This window comes from Acomys minous, assembly GCF_964271855.1.
Source record: "Acomys minous genome assembly, chromosome: 18".
Lineage (NCBI taxonomy): Eukaryota > Metazoa > Chordata > Mammalia > Rodentia > Muridae > Acomys > Acomys minous.
The window spans coordinates 3,477,255-3,504,039 of record NC_140501.1 but is presented as its reverse complement, the minus strand read 5'-3'; the positions used below and the strand labels follow the sequence as shown (position 1 = coordinate 3,504,039).

The 26,785-nt window shown below is 47.9% G+C and overlaps 1 protein-coding gene across 3 annotated transcripts in view; it reads left to right on the top strand.

Moving 5' to 3' along the window:
• The first annotated feature begins 277 nt into the window (after positions 1 to 277).
• Positions 278 to 26,785, top strand: part of IPO5 (importin 5) — a 49,445-nt gene continuing 22,937 nt past the window's right edge. The window contains exons 1-9 of one of the 3 annotated variants that reach the window (XM_084766959.1): positions 278 to 351; positions 720 to 799; positions 9,715 to 9,820; positions 11,885 to 11,978; positions 18,564 to 18,644; positions 21,134 to 21,326; positions 23,370 to 23,472; positions 24,168 to 24,264; positions 24,630 to 24,734. In XM_084766959.1, the coding sequence (XP_084623085.1) occupies positions 11,889 to 11,978; positions 18,564 to 18,644; positions 21,134 to 21,326; positions 23,370 to 23,472; positions 24,168 to 24,264; positions 24,630 to 24,734 (669 nt within the window). In that variant the 5' untranslated portion in view covers positions 278 to 351; positions 720 to 799; positions 9,715 to 9,820; positions 11,885 to 11,888. Of the gene's footprint in view, positions 352 to 719; positions 800 to 9,714; positions 9,821 to 11,763; positions 11,979 to 18,563; positions 18,645 to 21,133; positions 21,327 to 23,369; positions 23,473 to 24,167; positions 24,265 to 24,629; positions 24,735 to 26,785 lie in introns of those variants that run through there. The other 2 variants (XM_084766960.1, XM_084766961.1) reach the window with 2 other exon arrangements.

Here is a 26,785-nt window from a genome sequence, read left to right as displayed (position 1 = left end):
CCACTGGGGGGGGGGGAGGTTCAAAGATAAAGTTGGTGGCGGTGCATTGGTGCCCCATCCCAGTACCCCTTCACCCCATCGGCTCTGTACTCCGGGCCGGTAGCTTCCTCCCCCTTCTATGGGCTCAGGGACACTTGCCCTGTAATAGCCCATATTACAATTCAGGTCCCTGCAGTTGAGGGGGGTGGGCAAACTCAACCAGCCACCAGCGGCCACTGTTGACAAGCAGATCACAATTGCAATCTGGTGTCTCCATGGTGACCCCTGAGCTCTGAGGTCAGAACTGTGGGGCTAGTGCCATCCTGCGACCCGGACGAGGCAAGCACAGTGCTGAGAACAGCCTTGAGTACTGTAAGTGACCCTCACGCTCCCTCAGGACAGAGAAAACCCAGGAGCTTAGGAATGGGAAGGCATTTCTGGCTGAAATCCAGGGGGGCGCCTCTGTTCCCTGTGTGGGTGTGGAGGGGGGCAGGGGAGTGTAAGGTCCTGGGGGAGGGCAGGTCAGAGAGGAAGTGATTCTGAAACTCTGGTTGTCTAATGGGGCCGGTGCCACTTCTGGAAGTCTGACAGACAGAAAACAAGGGTGAAAGAGGAACAATCATGGCGCCTCAAGCCTGCTGTACTGAACTGGACTGATCAGAGCTGCTTAAAGCAGTACTGGCCTCACGACCCAGGGCCTGCTACCAGAACAGTCAGACATGGGTTTCTATCTCACCTAGGTGGTTCCGGGGAGAAACCTTACCAGGGCCCATGTGTGAGCACAGCCACTTTACCTGACCAGGATCTTTGCAGCACCCACGTAAGTTATTACCAGATCCCAAAAGACCTTTTTCTTTATAATTCTGATAGTCATTTCTTGATTTCTTCACCTCCTGTTCAAGTCATTTAAATCCGACCCACTGGTCTTCCCCCATTTGAATAGAAAAGAAGTCCTTGAAATCAGTGGCCTTGGTGGCTTTGGTTTCTCAGGCACCTCACCACACTCCGCTTAAAAGTCTCTGGAGTCCCCACTTTGGACCTTATTCCTCGCGTTACAGTCCTGCCCTTTCGGTGGTGGCTAGCATATTCCATCTCGGCTTTCAGAGACGACTAGTCACCTCCATTATGGGGGAACCTGCTCAACCATTCGGTAACCAAAACAGGGCTTGCTTAATGAGTGGCCTACCCAGCCAAGAGAACCGAGCATCAACACCTGGTAAAGAAAATGGTCAGAGATGGGCCAATGTCTGTATCTGTGGAGCTCCCTGAGGAGACCTGCCACCTCAGGAGTATGGACGGTGGGTGGCCTTGGTCAAAGAGACAGCTTCAGATTGGAACTCTGTGTCAGTACCAGAGTGGTGAGAGCAGTGGGACAGGTTATAAACCCTAAACTGGAGCTGGGTGTGGTGGCTCAGGTGGCAGAGGCAGGCGGATCTATGTGAGCTCGAGGCCACATGCATGAAACCACGCCTCAAAAATAATAATATGTAAATAGATAAATAACGAACAAAGCATGTATGTGGCCAGATAATTGTTAAGTGTGCTGTTCTTCGGGAAACGTGCCCTGCCCCTCACTGTGTCCAGTGCACACCCCACCCACTCCTGAGACTTTCCTGCTGTCAGAGCACACAGAAAATCAGATAACAAGTAGCTGACAGGTAAAAACAGCTGCCATTTTTTTTTAAAAGCAGTTAGCACGAATGACAGCAGAGGATAGAGAAAAACTGCTTCTAAAAACGAGGGAAGATGTTAGTGACACAAATATCTAAGCTCCAAGGCAAGCAACCCTAAGCTGCTGGCTGCTCTGGGGACACTCTGTTACCACACAATGGATGGCTGACTTGGCAATCCTCAAATGCAGGAGGCAGGAAGGCACCCCAGGGAACAGTCCTACCCTGCCAAAACACAGATAAGGGCTGGCCACCACGGGAGCCAGGATCACTGCTGGTTAGTGGTGATGGTGGGGCAGGAGCTGGGGGGTTCTGACCCTGAGGCCCAATTCTTGCACTCTCCCATCACAGAAAAGAACGTAATTCTCTGCTGCAAGAGTCTTCAAAAGCCATCAAGGGCGGGGATGGCTCAGTATGTGCTTGCCATGCTTGCTTCACCTCTGGAATTCACGTAAGGGTGGAAGGACGGAACCCACTCCACAAAGCTGTCCTCTGCCCTCCTTACCTGTGCTGTGGCATGTGCAGGTGTGTGAGTGCACACAGACACACACACACATGCACACACACGCACGCATACAGACACACACACGCACACACGCGCGCGGACACAGAGACACACACACTAATTTGTAAAAAGTTCTCTTTGAGCACCCACCCAATTTTGTTGTTGTTGTTTTTTGTTTTTTTGTTTTTTTGAGACAGGGTTTCTCTATGTAGCCTTAGCCATCCTGGACTCACTTTGTAGACCAGGCTGGCCTCGAACTCACAGCGATCCGCCTGCCTCTGCCTCCCGAGTGCTGGGATTAAAGGCATGCGCTACCACGCCCGGCTTACCCACCCAATTGTTTTTTTGTTTGTTTGTTTGGTTGGTTTTTTTTGGTTTTTCGATACAGGGTTTCTCTGTGTAGCCTTGGCTGGCCTGGACCCGCTTTGTAGGCCAGGCTGGCCTCGAACTCACAGCGATCCACCTGCCTCTGCCTCCCGAGTGCTGGGATTAAAGGCGTGCGCCACCACGCCCGGCTTTTGTTGTTTGTTGTTTTTTTTTTTTTTAACCCACCCAATTTTTAAGGTACATTTTCCCTTTCTTCCTATTTTCTCCAACAGGTCAGCACTACTAACGCACAGTTCTGTTTCTACCTAACTTTACATGGCACACAGGCCTGAGGACACATCCTTACTTTCCCTGCACCGTGCAACACATTGTTCAAAGGGGCAGGGGACCATTATCTCTGAGTAATCAAACAAAAATGTAAGCAGGACCCGGACCAAGTATGCAAATGCTTAGCTAGAGGTCGCTCAGTGAGCTGAGTGTTTTCAGTCTGCTTTGATCTCATTCTTTAGGCGAGGCGTTAGGTCCATGTGGCTAGGGCAGAGGGGAAGTGGGTCAGGGCTCAGGAGAGTTCATGGTTAAAGGAAACTGGGGCCGCTGAGATGGCTCAGCAGGGAAAGGTGCTTGCTGCTCAAGCCTGACAGCCCTGGACTCCATGTTAAGCAAGGAAGGAGAGAATCCATTCCATTGACCTCTGACCTCATTATTGCCATGGCACATGCACCCAACACATACTTCATGCTCATGTGCATACATGATAATTTGGTTTTGGCTTTTGGTTTTTGTTTGTTTTTGTTGTGTTGTTGTTGTTTGTTTTGGTTTTTCGAGATAGAATCTCTCTATGTTAGCTTTGGCTGTTCTTGACTCACTTTGTAGACCAGGGTGACCTCGAACTCACAGTGATCCACTTGCCTCTGCCTCCCAAGTAATGGAATTACAGGCATGCGCCACCACGCCTGGCTATTTACGATGACAATATTTAACACATCTAAAATGAAAATTGAGTTTTTTCTTTATCTGTACTCCTGAACTTCCTATGTAGACCACACAAGGCCAATCGGAAACTCACAGAGCTCCACCTGCCTCTGTCTGCCTCCTGAGTGTAGAGATCAAAGGTATGTGCCACCACGCTCAGCTGAGATTTAAAAAAAACAAAACAGTGGCACACACCTTTAATCCCAGCACTGCAGAGGCAGGCAGGTCACTGTGAGTTCCAGGCCAGCCTGGTCTACAAAGGAAATCTAGGACAGCCAAGGCTACACAGAGAAACCAAAACAAAAACCAAAAAACTAGCTAAAGTTGGCCACGTTGGACACCACTGTTGCTGCCACCCTAGGGCTGAGCATTACTTTCAGTGCAGTATGGCGATGGCCCTGAAGCCCCGTCGCCTTCTGTCCTTCTATTTCTACAGTGTGTCTCTAGAGCTGTCCTAGGGCGATCCTCTTAAGGGAGGATCCCAGGTATCCCAGCCTGGCCTAAGCCAGTGTGTGGCTGAAGATGTTCTAGAAACTCTGAGCCTCTCACTACCTACCTCCAAGTCCTGAGATTACAAGTGTCAGCCACCATATGTGACTCACATGTGCTGGGGACAACGCAGAGCCGAGAACATGCCAGGCAGGCGCTCTACCAAAAGCAACACACCCCAGCCCTTCAAACTTCCCTTTTAAAACATTATCCACTAACCGTCCAGTGTTTTCCCTTCCCTTAGAGTCACACAGCTAAGCCGAGGCAGTGCCTGAGCGTCCCTCCTGGCCCTCCCCACGCTCTGCGCCTGCCCCAGCGAGGCTGCTTTTCCTCTGCCTATATAAGATCCTTTCTCACGACAGAGCTTCTGTGCTGCTTTCTCCACTCCTCCATTTCTTCTCATTTTTTTTCTTGTTTTTCAGCATAAAATCCCTCAAAAGACTATGACCTTAGAGTAGCACCTCCGTCACTCTTGATGCCCCTATTCTTCCTCTCACTTGTCATCATAGGAAATCATCTTCTCAGCTTGTTCCGTATCTCATCCCCTTCAGAAGACTCTAAGCAAGAGCCTGTGGTAGCACATGCCTGTGGTCCTACTGTTAAGGAGGCGGAGGCAGGAGAATTGTGATTTTGTGGTCAACCTGATCTATATAGTAAGACCTCCTCAGCAAGAAGGAGAAAGTGATGGACCTCTGCCTTCAAGCTTACCATAGAACCTTCCAGCTTAGCCACACCAGAGTGAAGGAGTCCACGCCAGACCCACTAAATAGACAGATGACCAAGACGTTCGTCAAACAGTAATGTAGTGCGCAGGGTGGACAGAAGTGAGGAAAAGGCACAGAAAGCCCTTTCAGGCTGCTTAGAGTCTACCCTGCCAGTAGCTGAGCTTGGGATATGATGTCACACAGTTACTGCTCCCTGGCTGTGCCTTCTCAAGGCTGGAGGCAAAGATAGGCAGATATCCAGCTGTAAGGTGTGAATAGCAAAGAAGGGATGGGGCTGGGGGGGGCAGGGGGGGAGAGAGACTCGTCAGCTGAATCTTGCTGGAGTTGCCCTGTCCTGTTCCCCCCTCAAATGCTGGCATGAGAGTGCTGAGAGATGTAAGGGTTATGGATGCTGTTAAATACTACTAAAAGATAGGCAAAGAGTCAGCAATGAGGTCAAGATCAATTGCCTTCAGGTTTGTGAAATCTTTTAAATAACTACTGGAATGTAATCCATGTATCATAAAGATGAACTCTTTCAGTTTTGGTTTGGTTTTTCATGGGGAGGTGTTTGCTTTGTTTTTTGCTTTTTTGAGATAAGGTTTCACTGTGGGCCTTGATTAGCCTGCAGCTTGCTATGTAGACCTGACTGGTCACAAACTCCGAAGAGACCAGCTTGTCTCTACCTCCTGAGTGCTGGGACTAATTGTGTGTATCACCAGTCCTGGTTCAACATTTTTTTTAATGACATTTAGGATTGTTGATTGGTTAGTTGGTTTGGTTTTTTGTTTAGTTTTTGTTGTTTTCTTTCTTTCTTTTTTTTGGTTTTTGGTTTTGTTTTTTTTTTTTTTCTGGTTTTTCAAGACAGGGTTTCTCTGCATTGCCTTGATTTTCCTGGACTTGCTTTGTAGACCAGGCTGACCTTGAACTCACAGCGATCCACCTGCCTCCGGAGTGCTGGGATTAAAGGCATGCGCCACCACTACCCAGCTCTTGTTTGGTTTTTTAAGACAGGGTTTCTCTGTGTAACAGCCCTGGCTGTAAGGAAACTCACTCTGTTAGCCCAGGCTGCTTCTAACTCAGAGACCTGTATGCTTCTGCCCCCCAAGTGCACCACTCCATCTGGCTGCATTTAGTTACTTACTGCTTATGTGTGGGTTTGCCTGTGTGTGTCCCTGCTCAGGAGCCTCCGTTTCTGTGGGTGACAGAGGACAGTTTTCAGAGGTCCGCTCTCTCCTTCAACCACATCGGTCACAGGGGGACGGAACTCGGGTTATTAGGCTTTCAGGCAAGCATTTCATGGTCAGGCTTTTAAAGTCTGCAACTGTTGGCGTGTTTAGCACTGCATCATCGCCACTGCTACATGGATGATCCTCCTCATTACCCCCCACAGTTTGCTTTCTGCTGCTTGGCCCAAGAGCAGCTTCAGAGGAGAGAGTCCACCGTTCTTCACAAACTGGAGTCCTTTTAGAGGGTGAGGGCAAGGCAGGACCTTGAAGCAGAAACCCGTGGGAAGCGGCTGCGTACTGGCTTGCTCAGCTAGATTTTTTTTTAATTTATTTATTTATTATGTATACAGTGCTTTGCCTGTGTGTACATCTGAGGGCATCAGATCACATTATAAATGGTTGTGAGCCACCATGTGGTTGCTGGGACTTGAACTCAGGACCTCTGGAAGAGCAGTCAGTGCTCTTAACCCTCAGCTAAAGTTCGTATGCAACCCTCCCACCGAGGGCTGTGCTCTCCCACACCAATCAACAGTCAAGAAAGCAACCTACACATTTGCCCACAGGTCAGCCAGACCCAAGTAGCTCCTTGGTTGAGGCTCTGCTTTAACTGGTGACCATGAGTTGTGTTGTAGACAACCGAAACTATGCTTCCCACCTAAGAAAAGCTACATAGCTACCAGTCACCTTCTACTTCCTCCCTCCTCCCCTCTAGTCCCGCCCCCAGGCAAGGGACAACCACTCCTTTACTTAAGTGGATTTTTCTCATTCTGGACATTTCGTGGAATATTTGAGTATTTGTGTCTGACATCACTCTGTATAATGATCTTAAAGGTCTGTCCTCGTTATGTCGCACAGATCTGTACTCTTCTTTTCATTGCAAGTTCTGCCTTGCTGTGTAGTTACTCCACACCGGGCTTCCCGGCTCCCCACTTGACCGTCTTCGCATTTCCCCTCTACCACCACCTTAAACAGCTCAATCGCCCCGTGTGCCTCAGCAGCAAAGCGGGAGGAAGAGGAACCCGAGTCTGGGGGTCCCAGGATGAGGGCCTGAGTTCTCCGCATTCTCATTAACATTTATTATCGCCTTTTTAATTAAAGCAATGACTCCAGACTTCAGGGTTTGCTTTGCACTTCTGCAATGGTGAAAGCTGTAGCGCATGCTCTGTGCTTATGAGCCACTTGTACGTTCCCCTTGCAGAAATGTCCGCTCAAATGCTTTGCTCACATCTTCATTGGGTGTTTAGCTGAGTTCTTTAGATGTGTGCTCTGAACACGACTCCCCAAGAGATACACACATGGCTTGCATACATTTGCTCCCGCGCTGTGGTTGTCTTTTCACTTTCTGTATGGTGTTAAGGAGCAGGGAGAGACTGGGGTGGTCCCTCTGTTGGTTGAATGCTTTACATTTGAATGCCTGGAATCCCAGAATTTAGGAGGCAGAGACAAAAAAATTCAGAAGTTTAAGAGCACCCTCAAGCTGCAAGGTGAGTTCAAGGCCAGTCTGGGCCACTTGGTAACTGCAGGTTGGCTTTGAGCATTACTATTACAAGGCTACCAGACTCGCCTTGAACTCAGTGATCTACCCACCCTACCTCCAGGCGTGTGTCCCCATGCAGAGTACAAAATATTTACAGTACAGAAGCTGGGCAGTGGTGGCGCACGCCTTCAATTCCAGCACTTGGTAGGCAGAGGCAGGTGGATCCCTGTGAGTTCAAGGCCAGCCTGGTCTATCAAAGAGAGTCCCGGACAGCCAAGGCTACCCAGACAAACTGTCTTGAAAAACAAAACAAAACAAAACAAACAGAAAACCCAGGAGCTCGGCATGATGGCACAGACCTGTAATTCCAGGATGGGAAGATAGCAGCAGGAGAATCAAGAGGCTGGCCTCCCAAGCTCGGGGGACGGGGAGAAACCATGCTGCCCAGTGTCTTTTCTCATGCAGGGGCTTACAGCCCTGCCCTCCCTGCGAGCGTGCTGTCATGGCACTGTGCGAGCATTGCTGCCTGACAGCTTTATCTTTCTTTCTCCTTTGGGTTCTGTTAGTATAGCTGCCATTGAAGGCTGTCCTGTTTAATCTACACACACACACACACACACACACACACACACACACACACACACACGAGCGCACACACGCGCGCGCGTGAGTGCGTGCCAAGTTCTCAGACTTCTTATACTCTTGATATCTTATCTCCATCTATATGGTCAGAGGCTAGTGTTTTATGACTTCGACCTTTTAAAATAGGATCCGTCCTGCATCGTGCTGTATGTGCACTGGGGAAAATGTGTACTGGAGGCCATTAGTGGGTGGTGTCCTGTGCAAACCAAGTGGGGCGCTGGGGTTACAGCACATCTTATTTCCATGCTTTTGTCTGTCTATAAGCCAGTTATCCATCAGCCTCCATGGCTCAGGCTTTGCTTTATTTGGGGCGTTGTTGATAGGTTTGTGTTGATAGGACACTTCTGTGTCTGGGCTGGCAAAAGAGATCAGCCAGGAAAGGTGCTAGCCACCAAGTCAGATACTCTGAGTTTGATGCCCGAGACCCACATGGTAGAAGCAGAGAGCCAAGCCCCTGTCTCCTGACTTCACACAGCACATGGCACACATACAAACTCTTATCCACTCCACATAGATATGTATGGATTGTATTTATTTTTCATACATAAAAATTAAGATACTAAAAAATCTTTTACCTGTATCTCTCTGATTGCTTGACCCTTTTTATAATATAACATTTTGGGGTTTTTTTTGTTTGTTTGTTTGTTTTGGTTTTTCGAGACAGGGTCTCTCTGTATTAGCCTTGGGTGTCCTGGACTTGCTTTGTAGACCAGGCTGGCCTCAAGGTCTGTTGGCCTCAGCTGCCCACTGGCCCAGGTCTGAAGACACTTGTCCTGGAGCCTCCTTTGGGAGAGAGGAGTGCAGTCCTGTCAGCTCTTTTAGAAACTTGTCGCACCTCGCTCCACCGGCAAGAAAGACGTGACCACCGGTTCTTCTCCTAAGCAGCTTTATTCAGGCCTTCCTTCTTCTTTCTTCTTTCTCAGAGAATCCCCCAAGCCACTCCCCTCACGCTCATTTATACCACCCAAACAGCCAATCACACTAAGCCACGTCTCACGCGCTGATAGGCTCGCGAGCAGCAGGCCTTTTTCAAATAAGGGGTTGTTTGTTTAAATCGAGGCGGTGCCAGGCACCATGTGGAGGCGGGGGTCCACAAAGGGCTCGGTGGCTCTCCACAGAAACTGTTTATATGATGCATTTTTTTCCATTCTTCTACATTCAACATATTTGTGTTCTAAGTAAAAACAATACTCTTTAAAAATACGATCCTTCTGCTAAGTCTGTTTTTATTTCATGTTTAAAATGCAGTAAAAAGGACAATATTTAAATCCAATTGCCACATTTAAATAACAGCCATCATCCAGAAAATTATATTTGACCAATACTTGATTCAACTTTTTTTTCCCCCGGTTTTACGAGACAGGGTTTCTCTGTGTAGCCTTGGCTGTCCTGGACTCACTTTGTAGACCAGGCTGGCCTGGAACTCTCAGGGATCCGCCTGCCTCTGCCTCCTGAGTGCTGGGATTAAAGGTGTGCGCCACCACACCTGGCTTGATTTAATTAACATTTTAAAAAAGCTGTGTCTGTGTGTGTGTGTGTGTGTGTGTGTGTGTGTGTGTGTGTGTGTGGTGTCCCAGGGATCAAAGTCAGGTCACCTTGGGTCCCGAGTCTAAAAGTATGGGCCACCGGCCACCAGAATCAGCCATGAGTTTTCATTCTGCAAGATCAGATTTGACCTGAGCTGGTTGTCTGCTAACAGTCTTCAATTCTGTCAACCCAGCAGGGAAAGGAATTTCCCAAGCAAGGACCAGAGCTCAGCAAGTGCTGTGCCATGCCTCCAAACCCCTGAGAACCAAGTCCAAACACTGGGAGCAACGGAAAACACTGTACGTACAGTAACCGATTTATTTCCTTTAAGTCACTTAATGTAAATGACCGCGTGTATAGGGCAACTGTGTTTAGCCACCTACTTTATTCTTTATCAAAGCACTAATAGAAGTAAAATATGAGCCAAAAATGCAAACTACATGTTATTTTCAAGTTTCTAAGTAGCCATACTTAAGTAAACAGCTGAAACGATATATGTATATATGATATAGTTAGTAAATTTCATTAAAACTTTCACCCAATATACTATTTGTATGTATGAAATGTAACTAATGTCCTATTGCCTTTAAAATCCCATGTGAACAGAGGAACAGTGAGCCCTGCCTCCCAGTAAATCCAACCAAGTCAAAGTAAATAACATAGGCCTCTCGACACACACACTTATGTCCAGGTGTCTATTGTTTAAGACTCACTGGATAAACTGGGTGTGGTGGCACACGCCTTTAATCCTAGCACTGGGGAGGCAGAGGCAGGGGGATGGATCAATCGCTGTGAGTTCAAGGCCAGCCTGGTCTACAAAGTGAGTCCAGGACAGCCAAGGCTACACAGAGAAACAAAGTGTTCAATAAAGCAGAACCGCCAACAAAATGAAAGACTTCAAGTTAAATGCCATGATTTGCTGAGCTGTAGATCCTATCTGCACGCCACACGCTACGGAAACCTGTTATTTAGGGGGTACTGTTATTCTTCTGACACAAGGTGAATTCACCCGCTGTCACCTTCAGCCTAGGTAATGCTTGGGATACACAGCAGGCTGCCAACAGAGTCTAGGAAAAGGCACCGGGTTAAACTTGGGAGTTGAGAGCCAGCCAAGAATTTTACAACAGAATCTGATTTGTGGAGAAAGGTTCCCTCTCTAGTTTTAGCTACGACCCTCATTGGGCTCTCTCTTTACAGGCCAGCGCATCTATTCTGTAGAACTGTTTTGTAGATACTCTTTCATTTTGGGACGCATTGTTGTCTTTAATGGCTGAGCATTTCACACATTAATATGAGTCAATTTTTTTCTTTGATATGAACGTTTGTATGTGTGAATGGTAGTCATGATTTTTGATTTGAGCCCCGCTCTCCTAGGCTTAGAAAGACAGACCAGCGCTGCTGTCTAAGCATGGGAGCTCAGAGAGAGAAAGGGGTGGGGGTGGGGCCCTCCGTGCTGGCTGCCACCAACTATCACTAAGATCAGCCCCACAAAACCACGCTAGGGCGTGGATCCTGACTTCTCCCAATCTTAGAGAGGCAAAGAAGAAGCCCCAAACACCCGGTCGGGTCGCAGTCCCGAGTGGGAACCTGTGCTTGGACCGCAGGCGAAGGGGTGCGGCGGGAGAGTCCCGGGATGAGCAATCCCTCTTCCGGGGCAGCCCCAGGACATGAGTCACAGGACAGCGGCGGGAAGGGGCGGCCTGAGTCACGGCCCGGGGCGGCGGGGGGAGGAGGGGGCACCGCGGGGCTAGAGACAGACAGCTGGAGGCGGGAGGCGTCCGCTGCAGGGGCTCCCCCAAAGCCCGAGGGCGCGGCCAGGCGTAGGGAGGCAGGACAGGGACGCGAGCCAGCCGGCGGCGCCGAAATCTCCCGCGCTCAGGGGCTGGCCCCTCCTCCCAGGCCCGGCCTCGTGCCCCTCGCGGCGGCCAGGCCCCGGTCGGCTCCTCCCCGACCCGCGACCCGCCGCTCACCCAACCCCAAGCCCAGGCGCGCAGCCGGCCGGCCACCCGCTTCGCCGGCCGCACACGCCCGGCAGCCCCGCCCCCCGGCGCGCGCTCGAGTGACGACACCGCGGGCGGCGTAGCCAATCGGCGTGGCCCTCGAGGAGGCGGCCTCGGGCACGCCCGCCCCCCCGCCAGCCGCGAGCCAATGAGACGCCGGCGCCGGCGGCCGCGGCGGGGTGAGAGGTCGCGAGGCCCCGCCCCGTGCCCCTCCGGGCCCCCGTCGGCCCCGCCCTTCCCGCCCGGCCCCTCATCCCCGCGCCGCCGCTGCTGGTGCCGGTCGCCGCGCTGGGCCCGCCCCCAACCCTCCCGCCGGCCCGCCAGCGCGCCTCACAGCTCCCTCCTTCTCTCTCTCACGCCTAGCGCAATGGCGGCGGCCGCGGCGGAGCAGCAACAGTTCTACCTGCTCCTGGGAAACCTGCTCAGCCCCGACAATGTGGTCCGGAAACAGGCGGAGGTGAGCGAATCGGCGGCCCCGGCCGCCCGGCGCGCCGATCCTTCCTTTCCCCCTCCCCGGCCCGGTTGGCCCCGGCGGCCGAGCGGCGCAGGTCGGGCCCGGCTTGGCGGACGGCGGCCCCGCAGCCCACGTGCGCGCCTCCCGGCCTCCCGCCCCGGCCTTTCCGGCCCGTGCGGCGGTGGCGGCGGCGCCGGTTGCCTGCCTCGCCGCCGAGCCGCGCACACGTGCCGCCCCGCCCGCCCGCGGGCCCCGCACGGCTCCCGCCTCCCCCACCCCTGCGGCTCGCTTTCTCTACCCAGCCGTGCCTGTCGCTGCCTTGGCGGCGGCGGCGTCATCTCCCCCCGCGAGCCCCTCTCCGGTTTCTAGAACGAAGTGCACACGCCGATCCCTTGGAGCTCATGCCAGGTCGCCTTTCAGGGACTCCTGCTAGCCAGCCACCCCGCTCTGCTCGTCCTCCTTCGAGTCTTGGTTGGGCTCCAGAGGTTTGGTTTAATAAATGGGATGTACCGGGGCCCGCGATTGTCTAACTGGGCCAGTGCCACATCTTTTCCTGTAACCCAGATCGTCCTCGGTCTTGGTTCGAGAGAGTTCCATTTCAGATGCAGCTGTAAGCCGGTGTGCAAACTAATAGTGAGACTACTGATTGACTAGAAGAGGGAGGGTACATTGTTAGTGTTGAGACCCGGGTTTCCGTGAGGTAACTTCTAGGAAAGTTAACGATACTTTGAGTTCCTTGCGACCATGTGTCTGAGTGTTGTGTTTTTTTTAGGAGACTCGCTGAAGAGATTGGATGCCTTTACCCAGCACAGGTGTATTTTACATATTGCCAGTGAAGTGGACGTGTCTTGTATTTTGCGACCTAAAGTTAGACTGTCGCACACACAGTTGCTAATTATGCTTTGAGTAGAAAGGATATTCTGGTCACACTTCATAACTAAGACGGAAGCTTCTGTAAGAAATGACGCTTTATATATATATATATTTAAAACTTATTTTTAAAATTAACTTCGCGGGGAAGGGTGCTGATTCACACAGGCCGTCAGATCTGTCGCAGCCCCTCAGCCTGAGCTGGCTGGGTACTGGGATTGCAGGCACGAATTCCCATGTCTGCCTTATTCCTGTAATACACAGTGTACCGTTCTTAACGATTCTCCGCGTTTTAAGAATCTCATGAGTCGTCCTAATAAATGTGTCTCAGACGCATTCAGGTGTGCATCAGTGCTCTCTGAGTGGGTTTACAGTACATGTTATTCTGGCATTTGGGTTTTCCACTCACCTCCTTTCACACTGTCACTTAGAAGATCGCCCACTATATAGATAAGGTGCATTCTTTATATCAGCATATCCCAGTGAATGGGTAACTGATGCTTCCAGTGTCTTCAAAGAGCACTGCACACAGAAGTGCGTGTGCACTTGCCTGTGGGCACTTTGCAAGGTTTATTGTGTATTTAGAAGTAGTATGCATGTATTGCTTGCAACAGTTTTGCACGTGGGATATGATGACGCCCAAACATTTTGATACGTTCTGCAAAGTCGAGGTAATTTTTTTAAACCAAAGCAAGTTCCTAATCCCACCCTATAATAGAGATTTCCGTGCGCTGCGGAGCGGAGCTGCATTGTAATTAGTAAGCTAGTTTGACTCTCCCCCTTCCCTCCAGCTGCTTAAGTCTATTGTCAAGCCTGGTGGGGAATCTCTGTTCTATTGAACTAAATACCAGTGTCTGGTTCAGCTGGAATTCCAATTTGGTGCCTGTTGTAAATCTTTTATCTCTTACATCACTTCAGGGATAGTTAGTAGCATTCAGCACATTTTCTCAGAAAGAACAATGGGAAATAAGCACGGTTAGTACTCTGGGACTCTTCCCAGCGAAAACATTCAGACACTGAGAGCACACTTAAGTCAAAGCCTGTGCTGGGGTGCAGAAGTTTCTCAGTTTGGCAAAAGAGTAACCTTGAGGAGGTTCCTTGGGACCATATAGTATAATACTAAGTGGTGAGAGAAACTTACTAGGAAAACAAATATTTGAGGGGAAAATGGCTACACAAAAGCTCTCAATGCCCCCCCTTTTGCATGGGAAATCTATAAAAAAGGTGAACAAAACAATACAAAGTCTGATTAAAAATAAATATAGAGATGTTACTGGAGCTGAAAAACTGGCATGGGCTCTGAGAATATATTTGTAATTTATTCAGTCAAAATAAAAATACTTAATTGACACATAGATAGCAAAGTTTTTTTGGTTTTTTGTTTGTTTGTTTGTTTGGTTGGTTGGTTGGTTTTTCCAGACAGGGTTTCTCTGTGATAGCCTTAGCTGTCCTGGACTCACTTTGTAGACCAGGCTGAGTTTTTTTGGTTTTTTGAGACAGGGTTTTTCTGTGTAGCCTTGGCTGTCCTGGACTCTGTAGCCCAGGCTGGCCTCTAGAGATCCACCTGCCTCAGCCTCCCAAGTGCTGGGTTTAAAGTTGGCCCCCACCACCACCCTGCTAAATACCAAACTCTTGACTAAGGTTACTTTTGCTCTTATGTTAAGTCAGGTACAATGACGGTCATGTTGTTATATTTTGTTAAAAGTGATTGAAAGACTTTGTCTTCAAAGAGGTCTCTCCATTTGTACAGGCTATTTAGTAGACATCCCTCAAGTCTCCAAGGACTCTCCAGCTTTACAGAAAATGTTTCTCATATTTGAGGAAGTCCCAGCACCGGGAGCAGAGGCAGGAGGAGCTCTTGAGGTCAAGGCCTTCAGGGTCTAATAATTTCCAGGCTCACCAACCAGGGCTACAGAGAGACCCTACTTCAAAACAGAAATAAAGAAATGGTTCTGAATGTCCGTTTGTCTCAGAATACAATAGTTAACGTGGATAAGCAAGTAAGGAGTTGACAAGCAATTCAGAGGCGTTACTGGGCACTCTCACCTGACATGGCGTATTTCCTCAGTTGTAATGTTTGTGTTGAAGGTAACATTGGAAATACGCTGCATCAGGGAACCAAGATATTCATAAAGCAGAGCTCCTGGTTCCTCCTCTGCATATTTATGGAGTGAGCTGAGCACTTAGCATTCCTCCTTGTGCGCAGGGAAAGTGGGGCGAAGGCCTTGGCAGGTTGTGGTTGTGTAGCAGACTCAGGCTTGAAATGTAGAGCACCCTGGACACACTGGACCAGTGCTGGGAACCCTCGGGTGTACGGAGGCGGGAAGATGCAGTCTCCGCATTTGTGGAACTTAGTCGGCCTAGGCTAAGATAGGCTGGACTTAGAGGCGAGCTCCTCCTCCACGCCATCACCCTTGCCTACTCTTCTGAAGTGGGTGTGCTAGAGTGTTTCCTGCCATCCACCATGCGGATGCCAAGACCCTATTCTAGGAGTGCAGTGCTGTTCATACTGAAGTTTCCCATGGTGGACTTACACCTCATCCTTGGACTGTGAGGAATGTTTGCTTACTTTATGCTCACTGTGTAAGAAGTGGGCCCACCTGGGTGCGGACTGCAATCCCCTGTCTGCCTGCACGTACACCTGCGTGCCAGAAGAGGGCGTCAGATCACATTACAGATGCTTGAACATACGACCTCCAGCCATCGCTCCAGCCCTGTGCTGGGTTTTTCAATGATTGCCCAGGGGAGAAGTTTTTTTCAATAACATGTTAATGGTTTATAGCATCTCACAGTGGATCTTACATTGTGCTGGGTGCAAGAAATTAAGAGATTTATTACACTGTTACTGTTCTATAAGACTTGCCTTTGGGGTTTTTTATTTGCAGTAGTTTGTGACTTGCTGGTTATTTGTATTTTTGAGTTTCTTTTTTGTTTTTGAGACAGAGTTTCTCTGTGTACCCTGTGCTGTCCTGGATTTGCTCAGTAGACCAGGCTGGCCTCGAACTCAGAGACCTGCCTGCCTCTGCCTCCCTGAGTGCTGAGACTATAGGCCTGTGCTTCCTCGGCCTGCTTGTATTTTTGTTTTTTAGACAAGAGTGTCACCCTGTAGCCCAGGTTGGCCTGGAACTCTAGGTGTGTGAGCCTCATCCTCTCTTTGGCTTCCCATGTGCTGTAATCACAGGCACGAGCCACCACGACCAGCTCTAGGAGACTTGGGGTTTTTGTTTGGTTGGTTTGGTTTGGTTTTTGTTTGTTTATTTTTATTTTTCGACACAGGGTTTCTCTCTGTAACCTTAGCTGTCCTGGACTCACTTTGTAGACCTGGCTGGCCTCGAACTCACAACGATCTACCACCCAGCTGACTTTTTTATTTTTAATGACAGCTTTGTTGATTTTTTTTTGTTTTTTTTGTGTTGTTTTTGTTTGTTTGTTTTTTTAAGTTGCTTTGGTGAAAATTTTCAAGACACAGATCCGTTTTTATAATCAGCTTGTGAATATCTTTTATATAAATTAGCTCATTTTTGTATAAACTCAGCCCAGCATCTCAGCTGTACATAACCTGTGGGCACAGTTTTTCAACGTTGTATAGTGGGACTGTGGGTCTTAGGTTCACGTACCCTGTTTTTCCTCAGAGTAAGATGTTTAAGGAGTTTACAAGAACTTCCAAGTTAGCTAGCCCCAGGAATGAAGCCCAGAGCTCTGGGTACCAAAGGGATTGGAAGGACGGTTGCCTTGGGAAACCAGGCTCTGCCACTGTTCTCTCTCATCTTCAGTCAGTCAAGGTATAAAACTCGGTCACCTAGTCTGCCAGTATCTCAGATGCTATGACGCACGGAGATGCTGTAAAGGAGATGCCTGGGACTGGCTCTGAGTGGCCTTTATTTTCCTCCTGTGCTTATTTTGAAAATCTAGTGATGGCAGGCAAGGTCTTCAAACTTAGACTGCTGAGAAGTTAATATCTACTTTAGATAGGTGCAAAGAGACCGTTCACTGAAAGCGTTTCCAGTAAACTACTGCAGATGGGCTTAAATTGGCCTTGTGTTCCAGGGAAAAGGGTTTGCTGTTAGGCTTCTTACCCATGCATTCTTTTCCACGTCGTGGAGATTAGTTTGAGATCTCTTCTAACAACTTGAGGGGTTTTTTTTGTTTGTTTGAGATTTTAATATAATTGCATTTCTTCCCTCTAAACCCTCCCATACACTCTGCCCTGCTCTCCTTCAAATTTGGGCTTTAAAAAGAAGTAATCGTTACCGCATGCATATATGCATGTGCATATACCTAATTATAACCTGCCACGTCTGTATGTTACTTGTATGTTTTCAGGGCTGACTATTTGGCTCTGAACAACCAATTGATGTGCTCTTCATGGGGAACACACAATTTGCTTTGGACTAATGTCATCTACTTTTGGGTGGTTTGTTTCCCCTTTTTTGGCTAAACTTCTCTGGACTACAATCATTTGGTGTTTTGTTTTGTTTTTCAAGACAGGGTTTCTCTGTGTAGCCCTGGATATCCTGGACTCACTTTGTAGACCAGGTTGATCTTAAAGGCCAGCTTGTTTTTTAATTATATACTAAGATGTTAGAATAACCCTTCCTGGAAAATGCAGCATAAAGAATTTGGATATTGTGGCTGGGAGTGGTGGTGCTTGCCTGTAATCCAAGCACTTAGGAGGCAGTCAGATCAAGGCCAGCCTGGTCTACAAATGAGTCCATGGCAGCCCAGGTTATACAGAGAAGCCCTGTTTTAAAAAACCAAAGAAACAAAAAAACAAAAAGAATTAGGATACTTTCCCTTTCTCTATTGCTTTATCTAAGGCATGTATTTGATGTTTGTGGGCAAGTGTGATTTGAACCCACTCTCTATAGGCGATGGTGGTGCACACCTTTGCCTTTAATCTAAGGCAGGCCGATCTCTGTGGGTTACAGGCCAGCCAAAGCCATGCAAAGAAACCCTACCTTAAAAAAAAGTGTTGACAAAATAAAGTCGTTTCTCAGAATATCGCTTTTTTTTTTTTCCGAGACACGGTCTCTCTGTGTATGTCCTTGGCTGTCCTGGACTCACTTCGTAGACCAGGCTGGCCTCGAACTCACATTGATCCGCCTGCCTCAGCCTCCCAAGTGCTGGGATTAAAGGTGTGCGCCACCACGCCTGGCCCCAAGAATATCGCTTATTTTGCAGTGTTATATTATGTTAGATTATAGTTGACAGGTGGTTGTTGTTTTCAAGACAGGGTTTCTCTGTGTAGTCCTGGCTGTCCTGGAATTTGCTCTGTGGACCAGGCTGGCCTCGAACTCTCGGAGATCCACTTGCCTCTGCCTCTAGAGTGCTGGGAGTAAAGGTGTGCAGTGTACCACCACTGCCTGACTTATTTAACCATTTTAAAAAAATTATTTGTATGGGTGCCTGGTGCCCACGGGGACTAGAAGAGAGCGTCGGTGCTCCTAAGAGACCGCCGCAAGCCGCGGGGCCTGTGCTCTTACTACTCAGCCAGCTTCCCAGCCCCACGCTTGACTTTTTTTTTTTTCTTTTGATTGTGGGACATAAATTCATGTTAACCAGAAGACATGAGTTTTGAAAATATGCAGACATGAGGCGGTAAGTAGAGACCTTGTTCTCAACTGTCTGAAACACAACAGCTCGCTTCACAAAAGACCCTGCGAACAGCAGCCTGGACCGGCTTAACGGTGTGTTCCAACCCTCCACTGTCTCCTCTAGGAAACCTACGAGAATATCCCAGGCCAGTCCAAGATCACGTTCCTCTTACAAGCCATCAGAAACACCACAGCTGCCGAGGAGGTGATGTTTCCACGGCGACACGCTTGTCATGCACGAGATAAGCTGTGGTGCTGGGGCGGTCAGTGCTGGGGAGGGTTCTAGTGGCGAAGGAGGAGGGTTTCCAGCTCATCAGTGCATTACACACATTACACACACAGCAAATCATTTCTAGCTATAAAATAGTTTTTTTACATTAATTCTCATTCTAAAGAAAGAAAGGAGGTCTATTCACAGAGCTTTTAGGGGAAAATTAGATTTACTTATTTTGTGTGCATGAATGCTTTGTGTACGTGAATATATGTACACACATACGTGCCTATGGATTGTTGTGAATCAATATGTGGGTGCTGGGAACAAACAAAACCAGGTCTTTTTCAAGAATGGCAACTGCTGAGCCATCTCCAGCCTTTCACACAGCATATTAATGTTAATGAAATATTTTGAAAATAAAAAATTTTAATGCATGCATATAGCCATCTCTAGATAAGGCATGTGTGCTGAAGAGAAGCTTGGGTATTGACCAATTTTAAGGTTTCTCGTTGTAGCCTTGGCTGTACTGGAGCTCATTCTATAAACCAGACTAGCCTCCTACTCACAGAGATCCACCTGCCTCTGCCTCAGCAGTGCTGGGATTAAAGGTGTGTGCTTCCATACCCAGCTGCTGTTTTTTATTTATTTATTTGTTATTTATACAGTGCTCTACCTGTGTGTGTGCCTGCAGACCAGAAGAGGGCATTAGATCACATTACAGATGGTTGTGAGCCACCATGTGGTTGCTGGGAATTGAACTCAGGACCTTTGGAAGAACAGCCAGTGCTCTTAACCTTTGAGCCATCTCTCCAGCCTCACATCCAGCTGTTCATATATATATATTAGGATGAACTTTTTAATGAAGATTGAAGCAGAAAAGGAAAGGTGCCCAAAAAGAAAGATACACCTCAGAAGCTTCTTTCTAAAATGTGTATGTGCCCCCACATGTACACACATGTATTTAGAGGCCAGAGATTGGTCAGGTCTCTTCAACAGTTGCACTCCACTTTACATTTTGAGATGATCTCTTACTGAACCTGGAACTCGCTGATTTGGCTAGGCTGACTAGTGAGCAAGCCCCAGGATTCTTCCTGGTTCTGGTCTCCCAGACCTGGGACTATAAACTTATGCTACCATACCTGTTTTTTTACAGGCACTTTGCCAACGGAGCCATCTCTCTCCCTAGTCACCTTCTTTTAAAGAGGGGAGAGGGAAGGGACCAAGGTCTCACATTGTAGCCCAGGCTACCTTCATCGTGACAGTCTTCTGAGTCTGCCTTGCAGGGAGTTGGAATTTTTAGTAAATTATCTATTGTGCAGAGATTTAGATTTCCTGGCTTTGTTTTGTTTTGTTTTTTGAGACAAGGCTTCTCTGTGTAAGGCTATCTTGGAACTCTCTTTATAGACTAGGCTGGCCTCGAACTCATATCAGTCCGCCTGCCTCTGCCTCCTGAGCACTGGGATTACAGGCATGGCCAATATCCTGGAATTTTAATGCATTTCCCCTGTGGTAAAATAGAACTACTTACTGGGCTTTTTTGGTTTTTCAAGACAGGGTTTCTCTGTGTAGCCTTGGCTGTCCTGGACTCACTTTGTAGACCAGGCTGGCCTTGAACTCACAGCGATCCACCAGCCTCTGCCTCCCAAGTGCTGGGATTAAAGGCGTGCGCCACCACGCCCGGCATACTGGGCTTTTTTAGTTTGTTATGTGTGCTTAGTGCCTAAATTCTATTGCTTCCTACTATAATGTAATATCCTTACAGTATTAACTGTATCTTTTTTTGGTTGTTGTTTAATTTTTGTTTTTGTTTTTCAAGACAGGGTTCCTCTGTGTAACAGCTCTAGTTGTCCTGGAACTCACTCTGTAGACCAGGCTGGCCTCGAACTACAGAGATCTGCCCAAGTGCTGGGATTAAAGGCGTGCACCACCACTGCCTGGCTATTAACTGTATCTTACTTTGAGAAAGGTGTCTAGAAAATCCTGCCTACAAGCCTTGCATGTGTAGAGAGGTCATAGATGCTCTCTTGGCTGGCAGTCAACTTCTACAAATGCTTGTGGTGCTTGTGATTAGAAAGAGTTGGAGTTTTTGTTGTTGTTGTGGTTGTGGGGTGTTTTGTTTTTTTTTTTTTTTTTTTTTTTTTTTTTTTTAGTTTTTTTGTTTGTTTGGTTTTTTTGTCCCCAAGTGTGGTGGTGCACGCCTTTAATCCCAGCGCAGAGACAGAGGTGGGTGGATCTCTGTGAGTTCGAGGCCAGCCTGGTCTACAAAGAGCGTTCTAGAATAGCCAGGGCTATTACACAGAGAAACCCTGTCTTCAAAAACAAAAACAACATTGACAACAAAAAAGAAACTTTTAAAAATAAAAGGTGCTTTAAAAATGAATTACTAAAAAAAGGACACCGAGACCCATCAATGCCATAGGATTGGAAATATTTCCCTAGTAAGGCATGTGAGGTTGATAACAATGTTTATCTACTACTAGGCTAGACAAATGGCCGCTGTTCTCCTCAGACGTCTTTTGTCCTCTGCATTTGATGAAGTCTACCCAGCTCTTCCATCAGATGTCCAGACCGCCATCAAGAGCGAGCTGCTAATGGTTATTCAGATGGAAACACAATCTAGCATGAGGAAGAAAATTTGTGACATTGCTGCAGAGTTGGCCAGGAATTTAATAGGTATGTGCACAGTGTAATGCAGGACGGGAAGGGCGTGTTAGCTGTTGGGTTTGTTATTTGGGGCTTTTTGAGATAAGGCTTTGATTAGTCTTAAGTTGTCCCAGAATTCTCTGTAGCTCACAGTTGCCTGGGACTGGCAACTGCGCTGCCCTGGCCCCCTCGTGTTGGGGTGACAGTCTTATACTACTGCGCTGCCCTGGCCCCCTCGTGTTGGGATGACAGTCTTATACTACTGCGCTGCCCTGGCCCCCTCGTGTTGGGGTGACAGTCTTATACTACTGCGCTGCCCTGGCCCCCTCGTGTTGGGGTGACAGTCTTATACTACTGCGCTGCCCTGGCCCCCTCGTGTTGGGGTGACAGTCTTATACTACTGCGCTGCCCTGGCCCCCTCGTGTTGGGGTGACAGTCTTATACTACTGCGCTGCCCTTTTTTTCTTCTTTCCTTTCATGCTTTGAGACAGGCTCTGTACAGTCTGCCCCAGCTTCCCATGTGGTAGGCAGCAGGTAAGAGCCACCATGCCCAGGACTCATGGTTCTTTTTTAGAATATTTACAGAGCTGTGTATTCCACACAGCTGTGTGTCCTTGTTGTCCCTTTTTGTCTTTTGACTCTGGGTCTCGTGTAGCACCAGCCTGTTCTGAACTTGCTAACTGCCTCCATATCCCAGGTGCTGGGGTTACAGGCACCTGTTAACACACCAGTAGTTCAAGGAACGTTTTCCTTCCTTTCTTGAGTTTGGAATATAACCTTCCAAATGCCAGACAATTCTACCATTGAGCGGCAGTCTCTAAAGCCCCTAGGAAAACTTGTAAATGGTGTAAGGGTTTGGGGAGGGGAGTTGGTTAGTGGGTAGATTTTTAGGCCTATCTTAATCCCCCTGTAATTATCCTTAAATTGGAACAAAGTAAGGGTATTTTGTTGATAGGAGTGCAGCTCAGTGGTAGAGTTCTTGGCTAGTATGCTCTAGGCTTGGGATTTAGTGCCTGAGCCACAAATGAACTTAGAAGCAGGAGTTTGGTTCTGTCTATTTTGGGGGGTGGGGCGATCTGGCTTTTTAAAAAGAAGATAATGGGGGAATGGAAAGGGAAAGAGAAGACAAACAACCCACTGGGACCTGGGCTGGCCCCGTGCTCATAAACAGTTAGCTATGGCACTGTGAACAGCAGTCCCAAAGGGACACAGTGCCTTGTATGTTTGCTCTTCACGTGTCCAGGCTAGCGGTAAACTTAGGGCAGTTGTCCTCTGCGTCCCGCGTGCTGGGCTGTGGATAGGCTTGGGTCCATTCCTTGCGGTGCTCTTTTCCTTTGCAGTACTGAGAGTGAAATGGGATGCTTCCCACATGCCAGGCAAAGAGGCTTCACCACCTTCCCAGGCTGGCCTTGAACCTGTGGTGGTTTGTTTTGTTTTCTGCCTCAATCGTGGGATTTTATGGCTGTACCACTGGGTCTGGCTTTAAGTCTCTGTTTTTCTGTCTTGTAAAATAAACACTGATAGCAGCCTGTAGCACTTACATACACTTCTATGCACTCCGCAGTGTGTGCTGGCCACATGTCTAACAGAACGAGGCCTGTCTGGGACTATGGTGAGGCCCTGTCTGTAATCTCAGCACTCGGGAGGCAGAGGCAGGTGAACTGCTATGAGTTCGAGGCCAGCCTGGTCTTCAAAGCAAGTCCAGGACAACCAAGGCTACACAGAGAAACCCTGTCTCGAAAAACAAAACAAAACCAAAACGAAAGTAATAATTACTTTGAATTCAAGTCTGGCTGTGCCTCAGCAGTGGAGGGGGGAGTGTGCAGGGGGTTACTACCAAACACACAGAGGAAAGGACTGCCCACTACAGTCCCGGTAAGCAGGGCTGCTGTCTGCCAACATAAACTTTTATGTACAGTTGTCTTCTTAAACTTACAGTGCTGTTGTCAGGCTTAGAAGGCTGGTTTGATGGGATTTGTAATCGCACAGGTGGCCTTTGCACTAGTATGTATTTTGGTCCACACGTATTTTAAAGTCTGAGCTGCAGACCTCATGTCTGAACTCTGTTTGTAGATGAGGATGGCAACAACCAGTGGCCTGAAGGTTTGAAGTTCCTCTTTGATTCGGTGAGCTCACAGAACATGGGACTCCGGGAAGCTGCCCTTCACATATTCTGGTATATAATCTGTACATTTTACCTGATTGTTTTAGCGTAGCAGTTTCAAGAGTTATAACAATTTCTTTAGTTTTGTATTCGTGTTGGAAACAAGTATGAAAGAAACAGGAGCAGCTGCTCTGTCCACACGTGGCAAATTTGTATATATATGCCTTTGACAGTTCTGGAGTGTTCTCACACAGGACCAAGTGTAACTTTAGAAAACCACTTTGGTGATGATGTTTTGAACATGAGAACACTACAGGTCATTTGTGGTGTGTTTTATAATGTTTTAACAAGCTTCTCTGTTCAGGCAGTGATTGGAGCTTAGCATTTGGTGATTGTTACATGGTGGTCTACTTTTAAAATATCAGCAACACTAGAGTTATAACTTCGCAAGTTGTAAGCAGTATAGAACAGTCTGCAGACTCCACATCACTGCTGTAGCTCAGTACAACAACTTGAGTGCCCTGGGTCAGCAAGCTGAGGTGGAGGTGTGGGGCTCCAGGTCCATTTCGCTGTCCCTCCATGCGCACTAGGGAGTCTCCCAGCAGACACAGACTGAGGATAGGAGAGAGCTGCATGCCTTGTTCACTCACCCAGGGCAGGTGGCAGGCGCTCTTCTAAGGACTGGCGGGCACTGTTAAGTCTGGCTAAGCCACACTGTGCAAAGACACGATACAGCTTTTAAAGACTTGTTTTGAATCGTTTCTTAGGAACTTTCCTGGAATTTTTGGGAACCAACAACAGCACTATTTGGATGTCATCAAACGGATGTTAGTTCAGTGTATGCAAGACCAAGAACATCCTTCGGTAAAGAATGCCACTCCACTAGTTACCGACGCCGCAGGTCTCACCTGTGAGCTGAGTTCATGGCATAAAGGGCTATTTTTACTTTTATATCTTTTTTTTTTCATTTTATTTATTTATTCCTGTGGGTGTGAATGTTGACATGTCCATGCCAGCAAGAAGGGGCAACTTTCAGGAGTCTCTTCTCTCCTACCTCTTTTGTGGGGGCTGAGGATCAGACTTCTGCTGCAAGCACTGTTACCCTCTTAGCCATCTTGCCAGCCCCCCATTTTTACTTTTATACCAAATATAAATACTGGATTCACTGAAGGTTCAGCTTGAATCTGCCAAAACATTCTCACAAATGGCCTCCTCCTGCCTCCCTTCAGATCAGGACGCTGTCCGCCAGAGCTACGGCTGCCTTTATACTCGCCAATGAGCACAACACTGCTCTGTTCAAACACTTCGCAGACTTGCTACCCGGGTTCTTACAGGTGAGAAAGCATCTCAGTGCACACAGTGCTGTTGGGGGCGGGTTTCCAGACCACATTTCCCTCACTCACTTGTCCAGTCAGTGTTTAGTGCTTGTTAAGTGCTAGTATTAGCCGCACAGCAGTGAGCACGTGTGCCCTCCACCCGCATTTGCTGTCCTTGAGAGGGCTTCTGGCCTGTGGACATCATCCAGAGGCCCAGGCATTAAATTCAGATTGCCAGTCTTGGCTGCGGGTCTTTACCTCCTGAGCCACTTCTCTGCCTCACAACGGTGGTTTTGACGTAGGTGTGTTTAGTTTTTTTCAAGCAGGTTCCTTTTCAGATAAGATTTCTCTGGGTAGCTCAGGCTGTCCTGGAACTTGGAGATTCCCCCTACCCCTGCCTCCTGAGCGCTAGGATTAAAGGCCTGTCCCAGACGCTGAGACAGGATCTTACAGCCTAGCTCCCTCAAAATCAAGTTTGAGTGCTGTTGAAAGTCTGACAGAGTGTTTTTGTTGAAATTTTTGTTTTGATTGCTCTTTGGGATTTTCTGTAGTTTTCTTTTGAGGGAAGATGGAAGGTAGCCTGTGTTTGCCCCTAACTTGCTAAGTAGCCAAAGATGGCTTTGGACTTTTCACCCTGACTCTGCCTCCCAAGTCCTGGAATTTACATTTAAGTTTATGAGGCACTAAAAACGAAGTACAGGACTTCCTGCACACCATGCAGCAAACACTGCAGTCGAGTGGCGTCTGCAACCCTAAAAGACTTCTTTGGTCCTTAAGGTAGCACAGTTACAAGATCTTCATGTTTTATTTTATTTATTGATTTACCTATTTATTGGTTTTTCAAGACAGGGTTTCTTTGTGTAGTCTGGGCTGTCCTAGACTTGCTTTGTAGACTAAGTTGGCCTCAAACTCACAGCGCTAAAGATCTTCATGGTTTATAGGTAGTATAAGTAATTATTAAATTTAAATTTCCAGCTAGTCTATGAGATTTAAATCCTTTTGTACAGGGAGAAGCCAAGGAGGAAAGACCATCCTTGCACAAGAGCACACAGTCTAGGAAGTGAGAGAGCTAACAAGGGCGCTGGCTTGCTCCCCCATCAGGCTTGTCACAGTCTGCAGCTTTACGTTTATAGTTTGTAGCTGGGCGTGGTGGCACGCACCTTTAATCCCAGCACTTGGTAGGAAGAGGCAGGCAGAGCTCTCTGAGTTCAAGGCCAGCCTGGACTACAAACAGTTCCAGGGTAGCCAGGGGTACACAGAGAACCCTGTCTCAAAAAACCAAAACAAACAAAATATTTATAGTTTGCGGTATTAGCTCCCAAAGACAAGAGGCTAAGGTCACTTCCTGCTTAGTTACAAACCAAAGATTGGTTTGGGTACTGTATTGATTGTCAGTTTTGTCCAACATCTGGGGTTGGTTGGCTCATTGGTTTGGGGTTAGTTTTTTGGCAATTATGTCTTATCCTAAAATGAAATCATACAGGTAGCACAACTCAATTGTGCACGTACATTTTTAAAATGCCAGTATCTATGCCCATTGCCAAGTAAGAAGAAATAAAATGCAATGCAGTAAACGACCCACTTTTCCGCAAGCAAATGCTGAGGCACAGCTACCCTAGAAGACCGTCAGACAAAATGGTCTGCTTTGTGCACAAAGCTAAAACTGGACAGATAAAAGTGTTGATAAATCAAGCACCGCTTTGCTTTTCTGTTGGTAAGATTTCCTGACATGGGGCCTGGGGAGACAGCTCATCCTGTATAGAATGCTGCAGTGTGAGTATGGGGCTTGAGTTTGGATCCCTGGCACCAATAGTGCCAGAGACCAGGTGTGTCCAGAGGGTCACTGGATAGCCAGTCTAGCCCAGAGCCAGCCTTTAGGTTCAGTGAGAAATGCTGTGTTAAATGTAAGGTGGCAGGCGAAGAGGAGCACATCCTGATGTTGACCTGGCCTCCACACATGTGAGAGTGTGCAGACACTATGCAGATACCAGAGTCCTTCACATTAAAGTGTTAATTTTGCATATGACTGTGTGTACTTGAAATCCTTTGTTGCCTCGAGCTACAGGAGG